This window comes from Gymnoscopelus microlampas, assembly GCF_963454915.1.
Source record: "Gymnoscopelus microlampas genome assembly, chromosome: 5".
Taxonomy (NCBI): domain Eukaryota; kingdom Metazoa; phylum Chordata; class Actinopteri; order Myctophiformes; family Myctophidae; genus Gymnoscopelus; species Gymnoscopelus microlampas.
In genome coordinates, this window is record NC_139942.1 from 9,441,041 (window position 1) to 9,455,439 (window position 14,399).

Sequence of the window (14,399 nt, forward strand, 5' to 3'; positions counted from 1 at the left end):
GAACATTGGTGGGAGGGGTCTGGCTTCCAGAACACATAATTGTTCTGTGGCATTGTGAGATGCTGGCATTGTGAAATGCAATTGGCTGGGTTTTTTTCGGTTCCCGAACCAAACTGACTTCGGTTGCTCTGGTGTAGCATGCAGCCTTTAAGAGGATGTATTGCCTTTTATGAAATAAACTCTCTCCCTCCATCTCCGTCATCGGGGCTCTCCAATTATGGGCAATTGGGCTTGTGACATCATACAAAACAGAAACCGTTACCCAACATTGTCAATTTGCACTGACGGCAGGGATCTCAATCTATGGGCATAACACACACACACACACAAGACACACACAGGAGGGCTTGTTCAGCAAAAGTTGACAACTTTGGTACTGCAAGCTTGGGCCAACAAGTTCATGGTTCAACCAATGGGCTCGTTCATGGAGGTAGTTTGTGGATACTAATGAGCGTGCTCTATGGGCTCACTTCTGGTTAGAGAGACATACTTTCAGTGGGTGTGGATTCAAACACACACACACACACACACACACACACACACACACACACACTTATGAATGGGAAATTTGAAAAGTAACTTTTTTTATTGACCAAAACAAGTATCACTGAAGAAAGTCAGATCCAAAGCTATTGTGGTCAGAGTGTGACTGGGATCAAGCAGCTTTCTGATGCCAGAGAGGAACGGTTAATCAAACTGCGTTTAATCACATAATGTGGAAGTCAAATCACCTAGTCTAGTGGAATTGAGTTGAGCAACTTAGATTATATATTTAGATTGGGCAATAGTGTGACTAACTCAGGGTCCCAAATTAACACCCGCCAGAACTGCATTTGTGGTCGTGAAACCCAGTACATGTAAATGTAGTCTTTGATATTATTGAGACCATCCGTCACTGTGTCAGTAAGTTAGTGAGTAGGTCGGGGGGGCTTATTGTCGGTATCAGCCGAAAACCTGGGAGCCTCACCCCGTTACAATGCGCCGGGACCCCTGGGAGACGTATTGCTGAGGCGGAGCGCAACACCTACCATCAGCTCCCAGTACTTACCGCACGATTTGCCACACATCCAAGCCGCGCTACTCTTACGCCGAGTTGGCGGTACCCGGTATCGAACCCATGACCTTGACCAAAGGCGAGAGCTCTACCAACTGAGTTACCATCACTCTGGCCGGTAGGAAACACGTATTCTGGAGACGTTTGCTGTCACAAATCTGCTATTCTAGATCTGCCATGCTGCGTGTTGTCATTAGGCTCTATGCGCAGCAGCCATATTGGGAATGAATTGGGCCCCTTCCTTACTTCCTTCACAGGTGTTACCAATGATACTAATTAAGGCTCTGTTCCATTTAGTGTGGCATAGTGGTTGTCTTATTTTCAAGGACCCCCATAACCCCCTGTAACTCTGAGAGTGTACAAATGTAACCAAATGGACCCTTACGGGTCCATTTGGTTCCATTTGTACACTCTCAGAGTTACACACCCACCATAAGGGGCCATTTGGGAACCAAAATGGAGTGTTTCTAGTGAGCCAAAATGCACAATATCAGCACCCTGACCAGAATGGAACAGAGCCTTCATTAGTATCATTGGTAACACCTGTGAAGGAAGTAAGAAGAGGCCTAATTTCTTTCCAATATGGCTGCTGTGCACAGAGCCTATTGCCTCAGCCATCAAAGGGCACCATTTGTGATCGATGCAAATTAGTGATAGAAGACATTGAAACCGAAATCCCACGGCTGACGGGGATGTCTTAGATTGTCAACGTCCTGAAGGGCGCAAAGTTATTTCCCACAAACCACCCTACGCCACTGGTTCCCCCCCCCACCCCCTCACCTCAGTAGGGGGTCCCCTGGGTGCGGCGGGGTCCTGTTCGTTGCAGAAGCTTCCGGGAGGAGGCGGTGGTCTCTTGTTCATGCGGTAGGAGGTCTCCCAGTAGAAGTCCTGCATGTTGACGTCCGGATACTTCATCTTCTTGTCCAGGCTGGACGACCTGTCATGATCACAGACATTTTAGTTGACCATTTCATTGCCACACAAATAATTTGCAGGAAAAAAAAAACTGATCCAAAACAAAACTATATGATATTTCTTAATCATTTCACCCAAAACGTTTATAACAAATTATGACTATTAACATAAAAATAACACTGTCTGTCAGTTATGAAAAATAAGAGATTTAAATAGGATTAAACCTGACTTAGGCCAAATAAATTGCCTATTTTGGCCAGTTAGGCAAGTCAGTTAGGCCATTATAAAAGGGGAGGGAACAACATGATCCTTTTCAATTAGGAGATAGGCGATTTTACCAGAGGTGGCCAGTGTCACATGAGCCGACTTAGGCAAAAATATAATTTTCCTCAAAAAATGACATAGGCCATTATTTAGCAAGGTGACGACGATATGACGAATAACAAAGAAATTACTGACATGTTTAAAAACTTAAATACTTTAAAAAAAAAAAGAAGATCTACAAGCTCACGGCACTCTGTCGTTTATGATATTGGAGTTACATTTGATAACGTCCGTTTGGATAAATTGGTACTTTTTCACCGTCAGTTGCCATAAAATCGCCCAGCTGATTTCTTTATTTTTTCAACAGTTCTTATATGAATTGAATATGTCTCTATGGGTAATTCCAAGAGAAAAACATATTTTATATATGTTTTAAATGTATGAAAGTATTTCAACATGGAAACGATTATGACGATTATGCAAAAAAAAATGATTGCGACCAGGCGACCATGTAATATTAATGACAGGCTTACATGCTGTTCTGGTTGGACTGGGCGGACTGCGGGGCGTGCTGCTCGTACAGCTTGAGGGCGTCCTGGGGGGGCGGGGCCATGTAGTAGGCGGGGTTCTGGGGCTGCTTGACGGACAGCTGCAACTTCTGCTGCAGAGCCGCCTGGTTCTGGTTCCACATCTGACCCGACTGGTCCTGCACCTGCATGTACTAGTGGTGGAGACCAGGACAACACGTGTGTTATTATCATCATCATTATTACAATGTAGGCAATTAGCAGACGCTCTTAACCCATTAAGACCTGAGGCCGATTCTACAAATGCCTTCTAAATCAGTAGTTCTCAAACTTTATTTTTTTCCAAGATTTTTCAAAAATAGCAGATCTACAAGCTCATAGCGCGGCACTCGGTGCCGCGCTATGAGCTTGTAGATCTGCTATTTTTGAATAGCCAAAGAAATCTAAAGTGACACAGATGCGTTCCAGGTCTTAATGGGTTAAACCCTTTCAAGATTTTTCAAAAATGTTCAAAAGTAGCAGATGTACAAGCTCGCAGCGCGACACGAAGTGACCCGCTGTGAGCTTGTATATCTGGTATTTTCATCTAATAGCCAACGCTAAAATCTAAAATGACAGATCCTTTCGTGGTTTCAATGGGTTAATCCAGAGTGATTTACAGTAAGCAAGATAAACACGAGGTAATACATCAAATTCAAAGAAATAGTAATCTAGGATCATAGGTAAACCAAGAACCCATCCTCAGTCTAAACAGTACAATATAAAATAAATAAAATAGTCTGCACATATAAACTTAACAAACTATAGGATGCCAGGTCAACAAATGAACCTGGCATCTGTCTACATAACATACTATCAAAATTACATTTTAACTTTTGCATAAGCCTGCAAGGTTGTCAAGGCTAGGGCATTATTATTATCATTTGTTTTATTATTATGATCCGGCACCTGCATGTACTTTCTGGAGAGAGCCAGGACTACACATTTATTTGTATAGAATAATAGACATATTCATGTACAAAATGTTAGTGAAATGCTCTATGACGGACGGAGCATCATTTATTACTAGAATTAAGGTCCTTTACATAATGGCAGCGTGACTCAAAATAACTTTGGTATGTATAATCACTGTAGGGTTTGACTTTTTCAGCCACATGTGTGAGGGAAGTGGTTCTCAACCTTTGCTGGATCAGGGCCCACTTGAAAAGCTATAAAATGTGTCATTTTAAGATTTGAGCTAAAAAAAAAAGCATTATTTTACACTTTGGCTATTCAAAAATAGCAGATATACAAGCTCATAGCGCGGCACCGAGTGCCGCGCTACGAGCTTGTAGATCTGCTATTTTTGAAAGGTTTTGAAAATGTGTGCACATCTGTGAAAATATATATTATTTTAAGGCGAACATTTTTAACTCAAATCTTTGCTTCTGGGGGGGTCACTGGAACCAAATATTTTGAGATGGGGGTCTGCGGCCAAATACATATCATTTTGGGGGTCCTTGTCCTCAAAAGGTTTGAGCACCACTGATATAGCAACATACGTGTTTTTAGAAAACTGTTGGGATTTAGAAGACATTTGTAGAATCGGCTTTGCAGAAATTGGCTTTTGTGATCCTTCTAGTTTTAAAAGAATTGCCATGGACACACTTGCCAGACATTGCACTTCTGCTTTTCTTTTAGTTTTATATTGGTCACTTTGCAGATTATCTTTTTCATTACATTTCCTAGAGCTTTCTAGGCAGTTGGTGTGTTTTATGGATGTTATATGTCTGTCATTGTTATTATCCTGTATTTGTTATTACAGGAAAAGCTGTGTAATATTTATGCCTCTTGGCCAGTTCACACTCATAAAAGAGACTTTTGTCTCAATGTGTTTTTTACTGGTTAAAGAGCTATATTCTGATAGTACTCATTGCTATAGAGTACTGTTTGTTCAGTAAAAGGACACTCCCAAGTCTCTCCAGCTCTTTATTAAACAGAAAATGCATTTTCAGTACTCTCTCCTGATTGGCTTAAATATTGTCACCTACCTGAAAATGTACTATATTCTGTTTACTAAAGAGCTGAAGAGACCCCTGTGACCGAACAAACACTCTGTAGCAATGATTACTATCAGAATATAGTACTTTAACCCTTTTAACAAAAAAAAATAGAAAAATACAAAAGAATATCACTTACCCTACCTTTAAATAACTAGAAAAAAAAGTGGTCAGATGGGTGGGCCGCATGCATTTTCAGAGCATGTCTATTTTAATTATTGAAATTAATTGATCGATTGTGATCTGGCTTGGATCAATGGAACCAAAGTAGTATACTTTAAGTTCTTAATTAATGTCATATTATCATATTATCATTAAAATCTTAAATATTTCGCCAATTATTTGGGGGCCCACTTGCAATACCATAGAACAGGTTGAGAACTAGTGGGTTTGGGTTAGGCCTGATTTATACTTGCGTGTCGCGCTCCAAAAATATCATATTTTGGAATCCAACGACACGTGAAACTGACCTGTTGTAAGGCGGGGTGATGAGGAGGGCTCTTCCTCATTGGACCCTGCTGCTGCATGGGCTTAGTGGGCGACGCCCCTTGCACCTGTAGCTGCATAGCCTGCTGGGATGGTGCCGAGGGCGGAGCCTGGCTCTGGGGGGGCTGTGGCTGCTGGGGCCCCCCTTGCTGCTGCTGCTGGTTGAGGGGCCCCTGGCCGTTGGGCCCCTGCGAGGCCCCGGGGCCCGGCGGGCCCGAGGGTCTCTGCTGGCTGTAGGGGATGTGTGACTGCTTGGCGCCGCTGGGCTGGTTGTGGGAGGGGCCAGGCTGCAGGAAGGAGCCGGCCACGCCCCCCGGGGAGAAGGTGAAAGCCGGGTTTACCTGCAGGCCGGGGAACGCCACGGGAGGAGGAAGCACGTACGCTGGAGGAGGGAAACCTAGAGAGAAGAGAACAAATCACAATGAGGCATGCTGCACTGGAGGAGGACGTACATATTAGAGTTGTCAAATTCTGCCCCAACCCGACCCGACGTTTTCGGGCCGGGCTCAAAATCTATGCTAATTAGTCAGACCGGGCCGAGCCTCGGGTTCCGTGAAAACAAAAACAAACAAAAAAAGGGAAAAAAGTATTACCCCCAAAAAATAAATTTCAACTGCCCCTAGCGACCTAACGGTAAGCCAGAAGGAAATGGCAGTGGATGTGTTGGATGCAGCTTAAAGTGAACTTTACTCAGGCATCTAGTTTATCGCTGTCCGCCCAGTAGGGACCAGTTAGGGCCGGGCCTTAATCTTCAGGCCCGTTGAGAACTCTAGTACATATGGAGGCAAGGAAGGTAAATTAAGGAAGGGACACCGACGTCATTTTCTCTATCTAGCAATGCCACAGCTGGCAGATTCGTTGCACTGGATGGCAAACTGCAGCCGGGAGTTTGATGGAATGCAATGCAGTCAATGAGAGCCAGGTGGACCAGCTTATAAATAATTACTATTTCTGAACGATTGAGACCTTTGTAAAATACTCGGTCCAGGAAAATTAAAGACGACATATCACACATTGTTTTCGGCTGTGTTGCTTTTCGATGTGTACACTGTATCATTTTACAAAGGTATCTAAAGACAGAACAAAGTAAGTTTATGAACGGCCAAAGTATCGCGAGACTGTGCATCATTGCCAGTCTGACAACCAAATCTCGCGATACTACCGAGTCTGAAACTTCCGCTGTTCAGATGCCTCAATAAAATTATGAACAGTGCACATCGAAAAACCAGAGATCACAAAACAACCTCTGATATGTCTTCTTTTATATACCTGAACCGATTATATGACAAAAGGTTGCAATCGTTCAGAAATAGGGTTTGTTCACATGCTGGTCCAGTCGGCTCTCATTCACTGCAATGTATTTCATCGAACTGCCATGGCACATGGCCGGCGTCCAGCGCGTCACTTCCTCAATTTACCTTCCTTGGCTGGAGGAGGGAAACCTAGAGAGAAGAGAACCATGTGTACCAGGTCTGCTGGGTAAAGGTGGAAAAGCTCCAGTATGGTGTATGGGGATGAACTGGGAGTTGCAGGTCGTCTGACTCTGACTGACTGGAGTCTTCCTCGCCTCTGACACCGGAGTCTTCCTCATCTCCACCTGCGCTTTCACCTGATTATGCACGGACACACACACACACACACACACACACACACACACACACACACACACACACACACACACACACACACACACACACACACACATAATGAATTGATCAGACTGTATACTGTAGACCATGTGGCTATTCTTTTTTTAACCCATCAAAAATAAGTCAAAAGGTTTTCAATAGCGAAAATAGCCGATCTACATTGCGAGCTTGTATTTTTGCAGAGCATTACACACAGAGGGATTAAGTGGTAAATGTTCACTTCATGTTTGTTTAAGGTAAACTTTTACAAATATAGGTTTGTTTAATTAAGGGAGACTTTTATAATAATTCATAATTATTTATAATTTATTTTTATAGTCTACCTTATAAAAGGACTGAATTATATTCAGTCCATGTTAATCTGTATTTTATCCCTGATTGCTTATTCTATCTATTTAATCATTTAGCTAATTTTGATATGTGTACTTAAGTGCATAGATAATGATGAATGTATCAATGGTTAAAATATTAACCACAAAAAACATCATTGCACATCAAATAGCAAAAATAGCCATGTAGATTGACTATTTTCACCGAATGTTCGCCTATTTTTGCCCAATATTTATGCAGAGAATAGGGATGCTAGGGTTCATTGGTTATACAGTGCAAAAAAAATACAGTTTGAATTTTGTACCTGTTTTCCCACCTCAGTGGTTTTGTCGTGTCCTGTCTTCTTCACTTCACTCTTCCTCTTTCCTTCCCTCTTCATGTCTCCTTTCACTGCAGCCGTGTTGTTTCCTTTCCTCTCGTACTCTCTACTGCTGCGTTCCCGTTCGTTCAGCTGAACGTTGTTGTTGCCTCGACTCTGCTGCTGCGGTTGTTGTTGCTGCTCACGAGGTTTGATGTTCTCTGTAACATACAATGTTTTCAACATTAACAACACATTCTATGCCAGAGTTTAATATCATAATGTAATCACCAGTGCCAGCGTTTTATTGTTGTTTTTTTGTTTTTTTCACGTCGCCACAGACCTCGCTAAATCCGTTAAAATCGCGCTTTCAACTGTTTGTAAACACACAGGGGATCTGTGTGAGACGAGCAGCGAAGACCGTTTGGATCTGCGATCCGCCATCTTGAAGCTACAGCGGTTTATGCTAAACAGCGATCAGCGATGAGAAAAACCACCGAGAAAATCGAGTTTTAGTTTCCGCTTTAGAGTGGAAGCGGATGGAAGGAAAAATCTCCGGATATGGATAATTCCGTTTCCGGTGGTGCTACAATGAAATGTGTCGTGGCGAACGAGTCCTACAATGAAATGTGAACCTGCGAGTAAAAAAAAAATCACACCCTGTGTGAAGGAAGCGGTGCCTTTGGGGCGGGGCGTAACTCATTTCAGTTCGTCCCTATTGGTGGTCTGAGTCCACTTACCAAATTTGTACTTGGTAGCATGCTGCAAACTGGAGTTATGGCTGTTTGTAGCCCAGCCAATGACAATACAGAGGAGGCGGGGCTTCAGCAATTAAAGCTTGTCCCTATTGGTGGTCTGAGTCCACGTACCAAATTTGTACTCAGTAGCATGCTGTGAACTGGAGTTATGGCTGTTTAAAGCCCAGCCAATGGGAAGACAGAGGGGGCGGGGCTTATGTAATTACAGTTGGTCCCTATTGGTGGTATTAGTTGGACTTGGTGGCATATGGTGCAAGCTGGAGTTATAGCTGTTTAAAGCCAGTGGCCTCCTGGTGGCGCTATAATAGGGCGGGGCGGGGCTTCAGCAATCAATGCTCGTCCCTATTGGTGGTCTAAGTCCACATACCAAATTTGGACTTGCTGGCATGCTGCGAACTGGAGTTATAGCTGTGTAAAGCGCTGTTTAAAGGCAGTGGCCTCCTGGTGGCGCTATAATAGGGCGGGGCGGGGCTTCAGCAATCAATGCTCGTCCCAATTGGTGGTGTAAGTCCACATACCAAATGTGGACTTGCTGGCATGCGAACTGCAGTTATAGCTGTGTAAAGTGCTGTTTAAAGCCAGTGGCCTCCTGGTGGCGCTATAATAGGGCGGGGCGGGGCTTCAGCAATCAATGCTCGTCCCAATTGGTGGTGTAAGTACACATACCAAATTTGGACTTGCTGGCATGCTGCGAACTGGAGTTATAGCTGTTTAAAGCCCGTGCTCAAACGGACATCCGGGCTCAAACGGACATAACGGACAAACGGACATACGGACGGACATAGTCAAGTGTAGTGGCCTCCTGGTGGCGCTATAATAGGGCGGGGCGGGGCTTCAGCAATCAATGCTCGTCCCAATTGGTGGTGTAAGTCCACATACCAAATTTGGACTTGCTGGCATGCTGCGAACTGGAGTTATAGCAACGGACATCCGGGCTCAAACGGACATACGGACGGACATAGTCAGGTGTAGAGCGGCTGGCACCGCTAAAAAAAATCGCACCCTGTGTGAAGGAAGCGGTGCCTTTGATGAGTGGCCTCCTGGTGGCGCTATAATAGGGCGGGGCGGGGCTTCAGCAATTAATGCTCGTCCCTAGTGGTGGTGTAAGTCCACAAACCAAATTCGGACTTGGTGGCATGCTGCTAACTGGAGTTATGGCTGTTTGTAGCCCAGCCAATGGCAATACAGAGGGGGCGGGGCTTCAGCAATTAAAGCTTGTCCCTATTGGTGGTCAAAGTTCACGTGGTAAATGTGTATTTGGTAGCATGCTGCAAAGTGGACTTATGGCTGTTTAAAGCCCAGCCAATAGGAAGACAGAGGGGGCGGGGCTTGCTACATTTCAGTTCGTCCCTATTGGTGGTCTGAGTCCACGTACCAAATTTGTACTCAGTAGCATGCTGTGAACTGGAGTTATGGCTGTTTAAAGCCCAGCCAATGGGAAGACAGAGGGGGCGGGGCTTATGTAATTACAGTTGGTTCCTATTGGTGGTATTAGTTGGACTTGGTGGCATATGCTGCAAACTGGAGTTATAGCTGTTTAAAGCCAGTGGCCTCCTGGTGGCGCTATAATAGGGCGGGGCGGGGCTTCAGCAATCAATGCTCGTCCCTATTGGTGGTCTAAGTCCACATACCAAATTTGGACTTGCTGGCATGTTGCGAACTGGAGTTATAGCTGTGTAAAGCGCTGTTTAAAGCCAGTGGCCTCCTGGTGGCGCTATAATAGGGCGGGGCGGGGCTTCAGCAATCAATGCTCGTCCCAATTGGTGGTGTAAGTCCACATACCAAATGTGGACTTGCTGGCATGCGCACTGCAGTTATAGCTGTGTAAAGTGCTGTTTAAAGCCAGTGGCCTCCTGGTGGCGCTATAATAGGGCGGGGCGGGGCTTCAGCAATCAATGCTCGTCCCAATTGGTGGTGTAAGTACACATTCCAAATTTGGACTTGCTGGCATGCTGCGAACTGGAGTTATAGCTGTTTAAAGCCCGTGCTCAAACGGACATCCGGGCTCAAACGGACAAACGGACATACGGAGGGACATAGTCAAGTGTAGTGGCCTCCTGGTGGCGCTATAATAGGGCGGGGCGGGGCTTCAGCAATCAATGCTCGTCCCAATTGGTGGTGTAAGTACACATTCCAAATTTGGACTTGCTGGCATGCTGCGAACTGGAGTTATAGCTGTTTAAAGCCCGTGCTCAAACGGACATCCGGGCTCAAACGGACAAACGGACATACGGAGGGACATAGTCAAGTGTAGTGGCCTCCTGGTGGCGCTATAATAGGGCGGGGCGGGGCTTCAGCAATCAATGCTCGTCCCTATTGGTGGTCTAAGTCCACATACCAAATTTGGACTTGCTGGCATGCGAACTGGAGTTATAGCTGTGTAAAGCGTCCAGGCTCAAACGGACATACGGACGGACATAGTCAGGTGTAGAGCGGCTGGCACCGCTAAAAAAAAGACCACTTCGTGTAGATCTACGCGACTGGCACGCTGCGCAATTAAGTAGGTTTGCGTAGATCTACGCGATTGGCACTCAATGTGTTAAACATGAATTCATCAAATATCACGTCAAGCGTTCTGTATTTCATTGCGTATTCTTTTAACGTTCTTCTTGGCTGCTGACAATCGTCAAAGATTTGAATAGACTAGAGGAAAATGTGCTTCATTAACATAATTATTAGATTGATGAATGGGCAAAACTACACAGTTTACTGAGAGGATCCCCCCTCCCCATCTAACGACACTGTCAGCCCGTCTCATACAAGAAATTAAATCAGATTATTCGATTAATAATACGATTTTCAAATCTTAATAAGTGTTCAAATCAATAGAATAAACAGTTTTTCTTTTTATTAGAAGTCTATTTGTTGTTCTGTGTGTGTTCCTGTATGCTGGCTCAGGGATCAGGTTACATTCAGAGTTGTTCTCATTCATTTTGCACAGAAACACAGTACTGAGGGAAAGACTGCCTCAAACATAAATCGTTCAGTAATGGTAGGTTGTTCAGTGAACAAGATCCCAGTCCTTCAGTTCACTATCATGTCACTTCTCATGCTCAGCCCAATGAGGAAAGCTGTCTCAATGAGCCTGGCTTCCTCTTGCTCTTACTGTATCTCTCTGTGGGTGTGTAGACAATCTAGACATGGCTTGGTTTTCAAAACATCCGTTTGCCATTTCGTGCAGGCGCAGTGAGAGAAAAAAAAGATACTGATATCGGGGAATCGACTCGCATCTCCGCTTCAACTGTGCGAGAGCTTGACGATGGCCGGCAAACTTTCTGACATGTCAGAAATTCATCTGAGCGATTCATCACATCGGTCCTAGCAAAACCCTGGTACACTGCACGACAAACGGAACCCCATGGAGCTGAAATTCAACCCGACTTTAACGGCAATCACGTGTCTCAAAAATCAGCTTAGAATCGGGCTTGAATGTGTACAGTGTAAGTCACGTTTTACACAAGTGGGGAAAAGGGGTATTGGTGTCCTGTACCTTTAAATGTGACGACAGGTCTCTCTCCGCTCTCTACGCCCGTGTTCTGGGTCTTCCCAGCGGACAGGACCGACTTGAGAGCGGTGCTGGTGTTGTTGTCAAGGTGAAGGGTGTTATTATGGCCCGTCTGCTCGCCGTTGCTGGACTCCTGGAGGACAGGAGAGTCTTTCTCCTGAGGCTCCTCGATGGCCTGTTCTGGAATGTCACTGAGGAAGAGGAGGACGCCATCCTCACTGGACTTACACTGGATCAACCTAGAGAGAGAGAGAGAGGGGGAGGGAGAGAGAGAGAGAGAGAGAGAGAGAGAGAGAGAGAGAGAGAGAGAGCGAGAGCGTGTCAGAGCGAGCAAATTTGTGCTGTACTTGATTAAATTAAATGAAATGTTAGAGAGATGAGAATAGCTCTCAAGGGAGTTCAGATGATAGCTAGGAGATACAATACACGTTAATAGGAGCTATTTGTTCACATTTTGGTGACTAAAAACAGCCAAAATGCCTCTTTTAAGCCACCTGTTCAAATTGAACATAATTCCTAAGTAAATCGTTTATGCACAGAGCTAAATCAGTTTGTGTGCATCAGCAAGGGCTTGTGTGTGTTGTCTTGTTGCTCCTGCTTATCCCATTTAGACCTGAGGCCGATTCTAAAAATGCCTTCTAAAACCTAACCATAGTTTTCTGAAAACGTTCAAATTCTTACTAAAACAATAAATAAAAAAGTATGTTACTATATATATAGCAACAGCTAATGAGACACAGAGGTGGCTCCCAGATTGAAAGGTATAACAACGTATAGGTAGCAACAGGTCTCAATGGGTTATTCTGGGTCGCTGTTGGAGACGGAGCTGTGTGTGTGTGTGTGTGTGTGTGTGTGTGTGTGTGTGTGTGTGTGTGTGTGTGTGTGTGTGTGTGTGTGTGTGTGAGAGAGGAGTCAAGCCAATACTTTGTTTGATGGCGACGACCTCACTTTTGTTCCCTTTTTTTTCGTTTCTTAATTTTTAAAAAGTCACATAGTTTGAGAACCGCTGACATAGACTATCAAATGGATTCATTATTGATCAGTTCATTATTGACAAGGTATTGATAAGTACTACTAACCCTGGCTGGGTGTCGGCCACCCATCGTCCCAGACTGATGAGTCTCTGGTGTCTGGTGTGAACTGGAACCTTTTCTCTGTCCACCATGATGTCCTGGTGTCCTTTAGTGAAGTCCAGAGTCCTAGAACATAACACATACACTATGTAACACAATGTAAAACACAACGCAACATGATGTCCTGATGTCCTTTAGTGCAGTGGTTACCAAACTTGGGGTCGGGACCCTAACCCCAGGGGGGGTCCCCAAATGATTGTGGGGAGTCCCCAGATGATTTGCTTAATGTACAACATTGTTTTCTCACTCAACAGTAAACAAACCAATACAGGATAAGTGTATACAGGGTATCTGCACATTTCTAAAGTGACAATTTATGACTTGTAAGACCTTTTTTAACACCAAATTGTCAAATATTACGCAAGCAAGAGGCAAACATTGCAATAATGGCCGATCTACAAGCCCACAACGCATCGCGCTGCGAGGCGTTGTAAGCTTGTAGATCGGCTATTATTGCAATGTTTGACTCGGTTCTATGTTTATCTGTAGAACCGAGTCAAACTAAATGTAATACCTACAATTCCAAGTGCTTGTCAGGGTGGGGGGTCCCCAGTTCAAATATGATTACTTTGAGGGGGGTCACGGCCTGAAAAGTTTGGGAACCCTTGCTTTAGTGAAGTCCAGAGTCCTGGAAAACGACACAACTTGATGTCCACAGACAGCATTTCTTTTTTAGCTGTCAGCACCTTCCTGTGATGCATTTCTATGGTAAAGACACACTGAAGCGCTCCTCTTCCCAGCGCCACGCCTCACACTTTTGGTGTTCACAATTGTTTTTTGCAAGAGCACCCTGGGCACTCAAGCTGTAATCTCTCAAGAACAGATTCTGCCCTGCGGTGGAATCTGTCGGAGGGGTTCGTCATAACGTGTGCGCATTGGCTACAAGTGGGCGTGCCTTCAGATCAGGAAGCGGGCCGCGCTTTACCCAATCAAATGTAGTGGGCGGGATTCACGTGTCCATCCACCCTTCCCCCCTCGAAACTAGCCGAAACTAATTTAACAATAGCGTCCTCGGAGCGGACAAAACCACGGAAAGATATTCACATTTTAACTTACTCTTTCATCATAGAAACAAGTGGGCTTATAACCAAAACCATCCATGTTCTCTGGGAGAAGTGGTGTTAGTGTTCCGTGTACAAATATTGTTAGTGGGAATGAAAACGTAGTCGCACCAACCGGAAGTGATGCGCTGAAGGCAGACATGAAACCGGAGTTTCCCTGCGCACTAGTCTTCCATTTTCCTCCCGCCAGACCCCACAGACAATATCAGAAAACAGATGTCGCTGTTTTTCATTTTCTGTGGGGTCTGGCTACGAGAGACTACTCAAGCTGAAAATAGTTAAACTTTTGGAGAGGAGTGCCGCTCATCAATGTCACGTTTGACCCTCCTGGCCGTGTGTGACAGCACGGTTCTTTACCACCTGACTTTGAATCGTTACCA

The 14,399-nt window shown here is 44.7% G+C and overlaps 1 protein-coding gene across 4 annotated transcripts in view; it reads right to left on the reverse strand.

The window, feature by feature from the left end:
* Nucleotides 1-14,399, reverse strand: part of smg7 (SMG7 nonsense mediated mRNA decay factor) — a 55,120-nt gene that overhangs the window by 13,905 nt on the left and 26,816 nt on the right. For all 4 annotated transcript variants that reach the window (XR_014600868.1, XM_084058584.1, XM_084058583.1 and 1 more), the window contains exons 13-19: nucleotides 12,905-13,024; nucleotides 11,811-12,064; nucleotides 7,569-7,783; nucleotides 6,753-6,894; nucleotides 5,270-5,682; nucleotides 2,767-2,954; nucleotides 1,835-1,991 (exon numbers count right to left, since the gene is read on the reverse strand). Coding sequence is in view for 3 of the 4 variants with exons in the window: in XM_084058584.1 (XP_083914710.1) it covers nucleotides 1,835-1,991; nucleotides 2,767-2,954; nucleotides 5,270-5,682; nucleotides 6,753-6,894; nucleotides 7,569-7,783; nucleotides 11,811-12,064; nucleotides 12,905-13,024 (1,489 nt within the window). In the remaining variant the exon portion in view is untranslated. The remainder of the gene's footprint in view (nucleotides 1-1,834; nucleotides 1,992-2,766; nucleotides 2,955-5,269; nucleotides 5,683-6,752; nucleotides 6,895-7,568; nucleotides 7,784-11,810; nucleotides 12,065-12,904; nucleotides 13,025-14,399) is intronic.